The 14,065-nt window shown below is 53.5% G+C and overlaps 1 protein-coding gene across 1 annotated transcript; it reads left to right on the top strand.

Annotated features, from left to right (window-relative positions):
- Positions 1-7,061: 7,061 nt before the first annotated feature.
- On the top strand, positions 7,062-9,630 carry LOC136993031 (olfactory receptor 14A16-like; the record flags this gene model as incomplete). The annotated part of the gene is made up of 2 exons (XM_067303048.1): positions 7,062-7,514; positions 9,424-9,630. Coding segments are annotated over 2 exons (660 nt in total), but the record flags the coding sequence as incomplete, so codon positions are not given.
- Positions 9,631-14,065: the final 4,435 nt, after the last annotated feature.

Genomic DNA, 14,065 nt, shown 5'->3' with positions numbered 1-14,065 from the left:
GTGGCAGCACCTAACGACACCACACCTAGCACACTCATGCCTGCACATGGGCTGCTCTCTTGTTGCCCTGCTGTGGCACAGACAGGTCACACCACAGCAGGACAGTGGAGGAACTTGCAGAGACGGCAATGGGAAGGAAGAGAGACCTGGGCTGCACATCCCTTGCAGAGCACTCTCGCCTGGGCTTTCCTCCTCAAAGGGACTCCTTCTCTAAGGAGGTCATGCACAGGAAGGCATCAGCCTCCCTTAGAAGTCATCTCCCAAGAACATACCGGCCCGTCTCCAAAGACCACTCCTCCACAAGGCCTTCACTCCTCCAAAGAGCTGCCAGCACACTAATGCCCAGTCAGCAATGAGCAACTCTCACGGCCTCCTCCTCCCTCAGCAAACACTGCTGCAGAGGAAAACTCTCATTAGGAAAAGCAAATGAGAGGAAAGGAGGGAAAAAAAATGCCTTGTACAGATCTCAGAGCAAGGAGAAAGCCCACTGCCCTTTCGTCTGGAACCCGCCTGCACATCCTGGCAAGAGCTCAGGAAACGCAAGACCTGAACCTCAGCACACAGAAGGCAGCAGTTTGCCAGCATCCCTCGCTCACACCACCAGGGCAGCCTGGGCCCTACCAGCCAAGGCACCTCCTCACCTCCGAGTGCTCCCAATCTCTCCATCCTGGTGACACTCCCCACGCACAGCACTGCTCTCTCCAGACAGGTCTTCCTGAGCGCAGCACACAGACACTGGGGCCATTGTCTGTCCCCACCTTAGCCTACCCCACCACTGTGACACACCACACCCCCATCCTGCGACTCATAGAGGGTTGCCAGCCAACATGCAGCTGTGCATCAGGGACACACCGGGGACTGGACCAGACAAGGCAGCAGCCAAGACACCCCCACAGGCCCCAAAACACACCAAGGCCACCTCTCCAGGACTTCCATTTGCTTCTAGTCCTCCAAGGCCTTGCAACAGACACTTCCTCTCAACAGCCACACACAGCCCTGCTCAGGGTCACTTCCCACCCTCCAGGAAGCAGACCCACACTGCTCTCCCAGGGGCTCGGCAGGCCAGCTCTGGCCTCTCCCTTTTGCCTCACATGCCCTCAAGGCACTCACCCAAACAGCCTCCCTACTCAGGTCTCCTTAGTGGCTTCAATGGAGATGGAGCAGTCTCTTTGGCACCACTTCCCCTCTCTCTGCATTTGCTCCAGGGGCTCAGAAATGACCACGTGGCAGTACACACACACAGTGACCAGCATGCACAGGGCCAGGGCACCAGTCCCACACAAGCAGGCTTCCAACAAGGAAAATGGCACAAGGCTTCTGCTACTCTCAAGCATTTGCATTCCCCTGTCTCAGCAAGGGCTGCCATTTCTCTCCCAGGCAAAGCCTTGAGACAAACCAGCAGGCTTCAGCAATGTCCACGTGACACATGGACAAGCCAGCCAAGGCTCTGCCTCCAGGGTCCCACATGGCATGGCACAGAAAGAATCCGAGAGCACCAGCAAAGTCATCCACTGAAGGAGTTGGGGTGTGGCAGAGCAAAAGTTGTTTGTCCTCAGTTTTGGCACAAGGAGCTCTCCTCTAAACCAGCACCAGGGGGCAGGCTGCAGGAAGGACCACTTCTCTCTCTTTCCTCAGCAAGCAATAGACCCCCAATGCTCCACTCACTGGCACCTGGATTTTTCAGGGCTGCAGGGAGACAATCCCATCAAGGCCTCAGGGGGCACGAGTCAGAGAAAAAAGAGTGGTCACAATGCAAAAGCTCTAGGAATCTCCCCTCTAAAAAAGGAGGGGAAACTCTAAAAGTGCTCAGGTAGAACCTGCCAAGGGTCACGTGCTTCCAGCACACAGGGTCAGCAATGCCTGCCAAAAAGCCAGGAGCCTCACTGGAGGATGGCTGTGCTCACCACCACTCCCTTGGCTCCTGCTACTCAGAGCAATGCATCTAGAGCTAAGTGGGGCTCCTCACACCCACCCAAAGATCACGCAGAAAAAACACTCCTTGCCCGTGGCAGCAGTGCCAGCACCTAACGACACCACACCTAGCACACTCATGCCTGCACGTGGGCTGCTCTCTCACTGCCCTGCTGCAGCACAACAAGGTCATACCGCAACAGGACGGAGGGGGAACTTGCAGAGGCTGCAAGGGGAAGGAAGAGAGACCTGGGCTGTGCATCCCTTGCAGGGCACTCTGGCCTTGCCTTGCCTACTCAAAGGGACTCCTTGTCTAGGGAGATTCAGCACAGGAAGGCAGCAGCCTCCCTTAGAAATCATCTCTCAAGAACATACCTGCCAGTCTCCAAAGGCCATCTCTCCATCAGGCCTTCACTCCTCCAAAGAGCTGCCGCCATGCTAACATGCAGCTGGCAACGAGGAACTCTCATGGACCCCTCCTCCCTCAGCAAACACTGCTGCAGAGGAAAGCTCTCATTAAGAAAAGCAAACGAGATGAAAGCAGGGAAAAAGCAGGCTTGGTTCGCATCTCGGAGCAAGCAGAAACACTCCTTCGCCTTTAATCAGCATCCTGCCTGCACATCCTGGCAAGAGCTGAGGAAACTCAAGGCCTGAACCTCAGCACACAGAATGTAATGGTGAAAGGAGGTTCCCACTGAGAGAGCAAAGCCTGCAGTGCCCAAAGCCAGCAAGAAACAGATGCGGTCTGTGCAGAAATGGCAGGAGAAGGGCTGTCTGCCTGAACTGACTTTGTAGCACCCTGGGGCCTGTGACTGAGGTGAACCAATCTCCAGGAAGGACAAGTGCCACTGAAACATTCCCTGGGCCTGGATGTCCTGTGATCCAACCAACCTGTGGACATCACCAGCACAGTCCCTGTTCACATGATCTGGGTTTGAGAAGTTGTTCTTGGAGAGAAAAGCTTGAAATGTTTGAGAGTACAGAGACCAGAGCAGATGAGCCCTTGGTGTGATGTGCCTCCCATCTATGCCACACTGTTGTGTATAGACAGGATGGACTTTGCCTAAAGCTAAACGGTGGGATTCAGTTGTTTGGGCACTGGTAGGAAACCTGAGAGGCCCTGGGGCACTTTGCCAGCAACCACTCCAAAAGGACATGGCTTTCCGGTAGGTCCTGTGCTGTATTTGCTAGAGACCTGTGGTTGTGCTGGACACTCCAGGCATCGGCCATGGCCATGCCTATGACCTATCTTTATGTCACTGAATCTAGTGTCTGCACCAAATTTCATTCGCTGTTTGCATTGTACAGATCTGCTTGTGTCTCAGCTTCATAGTGAGTGGAGATCTAGCTGCAGTAGGCATCTAGGGTCATTTCAGATGGCCGGGAAATTACCCATCTGGCCCCCACCTCATGCTCTAGATAGATGTGGGTGTTATAGTTGCTCCGTCAGAACAAGCAGACACTGGCACATGCCTGGGACCACCTCTGTCTCTTCCAATGTCACCAGGCACTTGTGTGTGACCAGCTGACTCCCATCCTTCATCTCAGGTGATTACAATGGGAGCTTAGACAAGGAGCTCCAATGCAGACACCTCTGTTGTGCTCACTTCAGTTTTGGCAAAGGGAATCCCACCTCCTGCGTGTTTGTGGAGTTCATGGGAGGGATCTGAATCCTACTCCAGCCCAGGGGTTTCTAACCTGGCCTAAGGTGCCCAGACTGACTCATCTGAACCAACACCTGAAACATGGGTAAATGAACTCCCTTCTTGTACACTTCAAGGTGTCCTGCCTAGTGAAGAGATAGGAATAGGGGCTTCCAGAATGGGACGTTTCCACCTTTCATAGATAACCATCCTCTGATGAGACAAATTCCAGTGCTGGAATCAGTCTTCCTTCAGTGCTTAAAGAGGGACCATCAGTGATTTTTTTAGTTTATTCCAGTGAACATTTCCCAGGAGGAGGGAGCACAAGGGACAGAGAAAGTCATGAGCTTAACTGGGCCTCTGCTCCTGAGCAGGGCCAGGCTCCAGGAATGGAGAGAGCTCATGGTAACCTGACAGCACTGCCCAGAGACAGCTGTGTGCAGGAGCAGCTCCTCTGCAAAGAGCAGCAGGGCTGAGGGCACTGCCTGCTGCTGCTGACGTGAGATAAGACAAGGCAGAGAGAAGTGCAAGGCAGTGTGGAGTGGGAGGAGAGAGGAGAGCTCCTTGTGGGAGGAATCTTCACAGCCCTTGACACGGTAAGACTTTGGCTGGAGGGCAATGCTACTGAGGTTCCTGGAGGGGTCTTCTGACCCCATCCCATCCCACCACTCACAGGATTTTTAGCTTCTCTCTGCTGGCTTCTCCAGTGCAGAGGAGGAGGAGGTGCTTCAGAGCAGGCATTCTCTACCATACCATCTCAGGGCATCCTACTACCTTCTCCCTGGGAAGCTGCAGGGGTGTGAAGCTGAGGCGTGCACACAGGTTTGCCCAGTACTGTAACTCGGAGCACTGTCCCTGCACCCCAGGTTGCTGCCTTCCTGGCTAAGTGACTCTGCTGCCTGCGAGGGTCAGCACTCAGCCTGCCCGGGGAGCTCCCCATAGCACTGCGGGGAGAAGCTCTGGGTAGGAGGAATAACCTCTGTCAGGGCAGGTTCATTCTCCTGCTGAGAGGGTGCTGTGTGAGTCAGGGCTGCTCACAGCTCTAGCTCATGCACAGAGCATTTCCGAGGGGACTTTTCAAAAGGAAAGTGAAGGCAGGGATTTCCTGAAAGAGAAGCCGATTTCCTGACATGGTGCTTTACACTTCCTACCACCTGGCAAGGGGAAAATGGAAATGGAAGGGGAGCTGTCAGGCTTGGACAACAGACTGAGACTCATTAACAGTTTCCAGGAGCAGCCAACATGTCTGCTAGGAACTTCTGAAAGTTCCTTCCTCCTTCCTTAGACCCCTTAGTCTAGAGACAGCACCAGCTTCCCCTTTGCTGGCCTCCTCAGGGTTTATGTGACCTGCTCCTTAGCACCTGCAACCATGGGGATGGCCCTGGGCAGTGTCCTGCTACTGGGAGGTTTCTGCAGAAGAGATCTGAGCTCCCTGAGGGAGGTGTCGGCACTGCAGGGCCTGACCATGACTTGCTCAACTCCACCCACCCATAATGTTTCTGTTGGCACTTCCCTCTCACTGCCTGCCCATCTCCGCTGCCTGGAGCTGACCCTGCTGACAGCTCTTTCTCTGTCCCAATGTCTTTTCCTGCTCAGTGCTCACAGACCCCCTCCCACCCTCTGTGTGCTCATTCCGGCCCTCCACACACCTCCCACAGGCAGGGCCCTGTCCAGGGGCGTCTCTGTGCTTGCAGGTTTTAAGGAGCAGGTCAGGCAAACCCTCACGAGGCCAAGAAGGTGATGGTGGTGCTGTCTGTAGGCTGAGGTGTGGATGAAGGGACTTGCTGAGGTTTCTCTCAGACCTTTCGGAGCTGTTACCAGCCCTGAGTGTCCTGTATGGTGTTCCCTTCCTGGCAGTGAGAAGCCCCAATCCCCTTCCAACCTGTGAGGCTCCTGGCAATGCATTTCATCATGTTGGGGAATGAGCTGACTCTCCTTTTAGGAGAGTCCGTCTTTAGGACCCTTGACTGCTTCTTGGGGCTGTGCTGTCAAGCTGCAAGCTGCCCTCTGGAAAAGCACAGCTTCCCTGGAGCATTTGTGTAAGATCTGAGAGTCCCTGGTCTGGTCATGTGAGTCAGAAACCTTGTCACACTCTTCATCACTCTCTCCGTCTCGGGGCTGAGAGCATAGAATTTGGAAATCTTCCCTGTGACATTGAACTCCTCTGCTCCCAGCTCAGTCATGTTTCTTACCTAGAGGAATTTGTGAATTTGGTTGTCCTTCCTCTGAGTGAAGTGCAAATTTGGGGCAGTGAGGGGCAAGACTCATGGACAGACCAGGTCCCGTGACCCTATTCAAAGTAACAGCGAGTCCTTCTTTCCTCTTGGGATGCACAAGGGATCATGCTGAGAGCAGCTGAAATGCCAAAGATTTCTACCCCCTCAAAGAATGCTCCCACAGTGAGAAGGAGGCATCTAAAATAGAGATGTGTGTGTGTGTGTTTGTGTATCATCAGACTCCTGCACTGATCATTTTGCAGAGAAAAGTGGGTTTCTAAGAGTTGAACAGCCCTTCCACATACATGGTGGACATAAACTGCTGTAGGATGTGTGCATCACAGCTAGTCACTTCCCATTCTCTCTGCAGTGCCTGCAGGAAGGGCACAGATGGTAAACGGGTGCGAGGACAGGGTCTATCCCATTGGGACAGAGACATCTAGAAAGGGTCAGGTCACCCTCTGCCTTCCCTTGACTGTTTCTCTGCCTTGCTGGAGTGGCAGCTGGTGTGATTGATTCAGATACAGACACCTCTGATGAAGAGGACAAGGCTGGGGCAGATGAATCCCTCACAAGGGTCTTCTCTTTCAGACACAGCTGCCACGACAGCTCTATTCAGCCCTCATCATGGTAAATAGAGAAACTTCCCACTGGTACCTGGACCAAGTCCCCCACTCCCAGCGCCCATCCCCAGGTATCCCACCACATAGCAGGGTCAGTCTGACACCTCCATTTGCCTCCATTTACCTCCATTAAACAGAGCTGTAGAAAGGGAGCTGAGCGAAGGTAAAGGACAGAGGAAAGGTAGGGGTTTCTATGAGAAACAGAGTGGGTTTGGCTCAGAGAAGCCTGCTCTAACTTGCCACTGTCTTTTCCTCCTTGGACAGTCCACAAAGCCCCGAGGAAGCAAATGTCCAACAGCAGCACCTTCAACGAGTTCCTCCTCCTGGCATTTGCAGACACGTGGGAGCTGCAGCTCTTGCACTTCTCGCTCTTCCTGGGCATCTACCTGGCTGCCCTCCTGGGCAATGGCCTCATCATCACAGCCGTAGCCTGCGACCACCGCCTCCACACCCCCATGTACTACTTCCTCCTCAACCTCTCCCTCCTTGACCTTGGAAACCTCTCCACCACTGTCCCCAAATCCACGGCCAATTCCCTGAGGGACACCAGGGCCATTTCCTACTTGGGATGTGCTGCCCAGGTCTTCCTGGTTCTCTTCTTTTTAGGAGGACAGTGTTCTGTTCTCACAGTCATGGCCTATGACTGCTTTGTTGCCATCTGCAGACCCCTGCACTACAGCACACTCATGGGCAGCAGAGCTTGTGTCAGAATGGCAGCAGCTGTCTGGGGCACTAGTTTTCTCAATGCTGCCCTGCACACTGCTAACACATTTTCCATACCACTCTGCCAAGGAAACACAGTGGACCAGTTCTTCTGTGAAGTCCCCCAGATCCTCAAGCTCTCCTGCTCAGAATCCTACCTCAGGGAAGTTGGGCTTCTGGTGGTTAGTCTTTGTTTAGCCTTTGGGTGTTTTGTTTTCATTGTGCTGTCCTACGTGCAGATCTTCACTGTTGTGCTGAGGATGCCCTCTGAGCAGGGACGACACAAAGCCTTTTCCACGTGCATCCCACACCTGGTTGTTGTCTCCCTGTTTGTCAGCACTGGCATCTTTGCCTACCTGAAGCCCCCCTCCATCTCCTCACCAGCTCTGGATCTGGTGGTGACTGTTCTGTACTCGGTGGTGCCTCCAACAGTGAACCCACTCATCTACAGCATGAGGAACAAGGAGCTCAAAGATGCCCTGAGGAAAATGACTTCATGGACAATTTTCAGTAGTGGTAACATTGCCATTGCTCTCCACAAATGACTCCCACAGCATCCTGTACCACGACTGGGCTTTGCTTGTTCACTTTATTTTTATTGTGACTGTTATTCTTAATATTTGTAATCTTGCTGACGATACAAAACTGGGAGGAGTGGCTGATACACCAGAGGGCTGTGCTGCCATTCAAAGAGACTTGGACAGGCTGGAGAGGTGGGCAGAGAGGAACCTCATGAAGTTCAACAAAGGCAAGTGCAGGGTCCTGCACCTGGGGAGGAACAACCCCATGCAGCAGGACAGGTTGGGGGTTGACCTGCTGGAAAGCAGCTCTGCGGAGAAGGACCTGGGAGTGCTGGTGGACACCAAGTTAAGCATGAGGCAGCAAAGTGCCCTTGTGGCCAAGAAGGCCAATGGTATGCTGGGGTGCATCAGGAAGAGTGTTGCCAGCAGGTCGAGGGAGGTGATCCTCCCCCTCTACTCAGCCCTGCTGAGGCCACATCTAGAGTACTGCGTCCAGTTCTGGGCTCCCCAGTACAAGAGGGATGTGGCACTACTGGAGCAAGTCCAGCGAAGGGCCACAAAGATGATTAGGGGACTGGAGCATCTCTCTTATGAGGAAAGGCTGAGAGCGCTGGGCCTGTTTAGCTTGGAGAAGAGAAGGCTGAGAGGAGATCTTATCAATGTGTACAAGTATCTAAAGGTAGGGTGTCGAGAGGATGGGGCCAGACTCTTTTCAGTGGTGCCGAGCGACAGGACGCGAGGCAACGGGCACAAACTGAAACACAGACAATTCCATCTGAACACGAGGAAAAGCTTCTTGACTGTGAGGGTGACAGAGCACTGGAACAGGTTGCCCCGAGAGGTGGTGGAGTCTCCTTCTCTGGAGATATTCAAAACGCGCCTGGATGCAGTCCTGTGCAATGTGCTCTAGGTGACCCTGCTTGAGCAGGGGTGTTGGACTAGATGATCTCCAGAGGTCCCTTCCAACCTCAGCGATTCTGTGATTCTGTGATTCTATGTTGCTACACAAATGCTTGGATTCATTCCACCTTCACTGAGACTGCTCTGTCTCACCTGGTGCCCATATAAAGTTGTGCCCAACAGTGGGTCAGAGCTGACTCCCTCACAGTATCTCTGAAATAAAGTAGGTTCTACCCAGTGCAGTGCTTGAAGGCTGGACTTCTTTTCCAAAGATGGTGTCAAGAATAGGCCCAAGGAATTGCACCCCAGAAAGGCCTAATACACAGAGTTCTCCATGGTTTCAGGAGCAAAAAGCTCTTAATCATGTAATGAGCTCCTAGACACCAAGGGCTGGATTTAGAACTCACCCATCAGTGTCCAGTGACAGTGGAGGGGATGAATGGTCATGGATTTACATACCCACAGCTGTCCCACATTTTAAGGCCCAGTGTCAGATGTCCATCCTTCTGGAGGGGAATCTGGAGGTGCCAGGAGAGCACAGGGGATCTCCTGGGACAGTGTGTGCCTGGTGTGGGTAGTGAGTGGAACCTTACAAAGGGAGAGGTCCTCCAAGGTGGAGTCACCTAAAGGTAAAGCACTAAACCCAGGTATCCATGGAGAAAGGAGGACTTTGCAATCCCAGGAGAGGCAGTGAGGACCCAGCTGGCATGGGGAAGGGAGACTGGAGATTGATTCCTGTCACCCTCTGTGAAATACCAGGGGCAGGATCTAGAGGTGCACCTGGACACTACTAGTAGCTTTGGAAATTCTCCATAGCCCCTCCAAGCACCTGCCACAGCCGCAGTCCCCTGGAGAGATTAGAGGCTGTGATGCCCATTTGGTTGGATCTGCCTCTCACCCTGACCAGCATGACCAGTGCAGAGTCACCCTGTGGTCCTGTGGCCCCACAGTCTGCTCGCTCTGCAGAGCAGCACCGTTAGAGAAAAATGCTGACACAAAATTCAAAGAAAACATGCAGAGTGTGGATACACTAAAGGAAGTTCACGGTGCAGAGCCAGAAGTCCTTGCTGTCCTGGCCCTCCACATGGCCTGGGAAGTGGCTGAAGAAGGATGAATGCTCCCCACCCTCATACTGCCATTGTCCCTCCTGAGGGGTGGCACCAAAAAGAAGGCTGGGACCCTTTGTGGGGGCTTGCGTTGAAGGAAGCGGGATCCAGGAACCATATCAGTTTGCTTCTGCCCCTCAGGCCCTGTCTCCAGCTCATGGCCTTGAGACAATCATTCCCACCCTGCATGCTGGCCATTACATGAAAAATTACATCCAGAAAGGGTTCTGTGCTCAGCTGGAGGATTGGATGTCCAGCCGTGACTCCTGGGAGGATGAGCCCTCTTCTGGGTCTTTTGCAGCGCTCACAGGGAGCATGCAGAGGAGGTCCTGGGGACATCTACAGGGCCTGCAGTCCATCCTCCCCCATGGTGGGCCTCAAACAGGATCTGTCAGAACAAAGATCTTGTTTTTGCTTGAAAAGAGAGTAGAAATTGCCCTAGGAAACTCTTCACACACCCAGCCCCTCGTACCAGCCATTTCCAGCACTGGCCATTCCCCATGGTCCTGGTGAGGGGTGATCTCTGAATGTGACCAGCTCCATCCGCCTGCTGGGCTCAGCACCTGTATGGGGGGAATGGCCACACTTCCTGGCATCTCTCTGAGCCCAGACCCCAGCAAACCCTGGAGCACGGCCTTCTGCTAAGCCCAGGGGGACAGCACCAGGGCTGGGCAGGGGCTGGGGACTGGTGGGAGGCTGCCAGGCAGGAGGGCGGAGGGGGACAGGACACCAAGGGCTGTCATGGGGACCATGCTGGGGGGATTTTTCCCCAACCCAGAATGCAGCCTGTCCTGTGGGGTGCCTGCACAGTAGGACTGTGTGCAGGGCAGCAGGGCTGGTCCAGTGGAGGGCTGAGACGCAGATGGGAGCCATGACACTCCAGGAAGTTCCCAATGGTCATGGAAAAAACTCACAGCTGCTAGCAGGATCGTGGTTTTCTCTAGGGCTGCAGGCACCAGCACCACCTGCCAGGACTCCCAGACCAAGCACAGATGGTCAGTGCCCAGCACTGCAGCTCGCAGTGCCCCCATCCTTTGTCACCATCCTCTCTCAGGAGCACCACTGGGTGCAAAACTCCCTTCCCAGGTGTGGAGAGGAGCTGCTGGAGGTCTTCTCCTCTCATGCCTGCTGCCCCAGCTCTGCCCTGGCATCAGCCAACAGGCTCTGCCCTGGGTCATGTTATGTCTCCATACGTTCTCGTCTAAGACCACACAGGGATCTGCAGCACATAGCTCTGCTTGGAGACGGCCACCACGGCCTGCCAGCGTGGTCCCAGGAGATCCCAGCAAGGCTGTGCTTGGAGGTGAGGCTGTGATTGTCCTCAGTCAAAGTTGGTGGGATGGTCTGGGTGGGGGACAAGGGGAGGAAAGGACAAGAGACAACAAGGAGAAGAGGCAGTAAGGGAAATTTCAAATGAGCTGAAGGAAAAAATAAAGAAATATCCATGGTAGTTGAGCAGCACTGCGGCACGGGACAGCAAATCTTATAAAAACCCTCCTGGAGAAAGCACCTACCAACCTGATCTAACTATCAAGTTAGCCCAGCTCAGAGCAGATCGTGGTCCTGGAGATCTCTGGTGGTATTTCCCAACCCAAATCCTCTAGGAGGAAGGGGCTGGAAAGTAGAGTGCTGGGCAGGGGACACTGTTGTGGGGTTGAGGCCTTGCAGGCATTTGGACTGCCTGGTCAAGCCTGTCCTCAGAGTTACACAGTGAGCAAGTTCATCCTCAGAAGGAATCTCTGCTCCATGGGCAACAGGAGTCAAACCAGTGCCGGGAGAATGCAGAAAAGTTCTCAGTAACACGCAAGGCATTTGGGCCCTTCGACTGCTGAGGTGTCCCCAGACCGGTGCTTTGCATCCTGGGTCTTAAGGGCTGAGAAATCTTTAGAGCCAGAGCAGATCGGAGTCACCCATCCTGGGCTCACAGGTTACAGGTCATCAGCAGGGCTGTCCTGGCTGCAGGGAGGGAATCACTGCCCAGGGCATGAGCAGATCCCCCTCTGCCCTCCTCTCTCTCTTCACACCCCGGAACAGACATGGTGTTTCCCGTGTTAACTCTCTCTACCGGGCTGTATTCCCAGCTGGAAGGGACACAGGCTCCACACTGGGGAAATGCAGGAGAGCCCAGTCTCATCTAGGGAACCAGGGTCCCACCACACCTGCTGGGTGGCAACGGCTGCAGGCTGCAGACACCACTCTCTTCCCCACACACCTCCTGCCTGGGGCTGCAGGGTGCCCAGCAGCAAGGCAGGCATGCCTGGGGCTCTTGGGACATTGGGGTGGTGGCCTTTGGACCAGCCTCTGTCTGTAAGGGACCCAGGATCTTTTCCATCTCCATGTTAGTGGCAAAGTTAGTGTCCCAGCTTCTTCTTTGTGGAGAGCTGAGGCTTTCATTCTCTGGAGAAGGGGAAAAAGGAAACCCTTTTGTCCATGGGACTTGTACCACCCCATCAACCCTCTACTGACTTCTCCATCACTATCATCCCCAGAAGTCCTTTGGCAGGGGCATTCTTTGATTTCTGACCCTCTATCTGACCCTGCTTTGAGCAGCACCTTGCACTACAGACCTCCTGTGGTATCTTCAACCTGCATTATCCTGAAAGCCTATGATCTCAGGACCCAGTTCAAGCACAGAGCAAATGTCTCTGGGACAGGAGTCCTTTGTGCTTTATGCGACCATCTAAAAGAAGGCAGGTGAACACTTCCTCCTTTCCATTCTCTGTAAGGGCAGCCTGGGAGGCACTGCCTCAGGCATATCTATATTACAACGGAAATTCTTGGCATCCACCTTTAACCACCTGAAAGGCCATTGCCAGGATCCCCTCAGGGGGTGAAGTGAAAACAACAAGCTTTTCTGCGGTGTGATTTCTGTACCTCTGTAGTTCATGCCTCTAAGTAGATGGTGCCACCCTCCCCTTGGTTTCTTGCCTGAAGCTCAGGCTGGATGGGGATGTGAACGTACAGGTTGTCTGTCACAGCAGTGACTGTGAGATGGTGGAGAAGTAAGAGGAATAACAGAGTCACCACCCTGGACTGCAGCAGAGAGGATTTCATCTTGTTTGGGATGGAATTAGGCAAGCCAAAGCTCAGATGGAGGTGGGCTGGAGCTGGATCTAGAAAGGGATGGGGAGGGTAACCTAAAGGTCTTATGCAAGGACGTTGGCAGCACAAGGCAGCCATCCAAGGAAAATGTGTTCTCCCTGCTCAGTGGGGCAGGGAACGTAGTGGCAAAGAGAGGGGAAAGGCTGAGGAGCTCATTGCCTCTTTCACCTTGTCTTTTCCTGGTCTTGTCTACTGCCAGGCCTCCCTGGCCCCCGAGTCCTTTGGCAGCACCTGTGTTAGCAAAGCCTCACCCAAGGGGGACAAAGATGCTGCTGGGGAGGACTTTTGCCCAGTGGGCACACACAAGTCCCTGGGACCAGACTGGAAGCACCCCAGGGTGCAGGGAGAGGTGGCGGGAGTCACTGCAACACCACTCCCAATTGTCTATGAAATGTCATGGTAATCAGGGAGGTTCCTGATGACTGGGAAAAGGCAGACATCTCGACCGTTTTCTAGAAGGGCAAGAGGGAGGATCTGGGGAATGACATGCTGGTCATGTTCATCTCAGTCCCTGGGAAGGTGATGGAGCAAATCCTTCTGGAAACCATCTCCAAACCTATGAAGGACAAGGCCTGGAAGAGTCAGCATGCGTTGACCAAGGGGAAATGGAAAGCATGCCTGACCAACCTGATTGCCTTCTACCATCAGATGAATGCCTGTGTGCACAAGGGGGATTTTGCAGGGATTTTGTGAACCTTCCACTTTAGCAAAGCCTTTGGCACAGTCCCCCAGAGTCTCCTTAGAGGCAAATTGTTGAGCTCTGCCCTGGATCAATGGACCATAAGGCAGGTGGAAGATTGGAGGGGCCATCAGGCTGAAACGCTGTGATCAGTGGTACAAGTTCCAAGTGGCAGCCGGTTACTAGCGGCATCCCTCAGTGATCAACATGTGGGGCAGGACTGTTTAACACCTTTATGAATGGCCTGGACCATGGGATGGAGGGAACTCTCAGCACCCTTATGGCCAATGCATAAATTGGGAGAGCCCCTGGGCAACCTCATCTAGTTCCCTCTGCATTGACCAGGGCGGCTGGGACTAGATGACATCCAGAGGTCTCGTCCACCCTAAGTGCTGTGATTCAGTGCACTGTTCCCTGGAGAGCTCTGTAAAGAGAGAAGAGGCCGAGGAAGAAGAAAGGCCAGAGAGGCAGAAGAAGAGAGCTGAAACATGACTTTTAAAATAAAGTAGTTCCTCCAAATGAAGCTTCTCCATGCAGAGTGTTGGTTGCAAATGTATTTTGATGAATAATGTGTGTGTGTATATACATATATATATATATATATATACACACATATATATGTATGTATGTGTACACTCGCATAGACAGGCTAATTCCTGTAG

The sequence above is a fragment of the Apteryx mantelli genome, chromosome 11 (assembly GCF_036417845.1).
Source record: "Apteryx mantelli isolate bAptMan1 chromosome 11, bAptMan1.hap1, whole genome shotgun sequence".
Taxonomy (NCBI): domain Eukaryota; kingdom Metazoa; phylum Chordata; class Aves; order Apterygiformes; family Apterygidae; genus Apteryx; species Apteryx mantelli.
The sequence above is the reverse complement of the archived record's forward strand: the minus strand, read 5'-3'. Positions and strand labels throughout refer to the sequence as shown.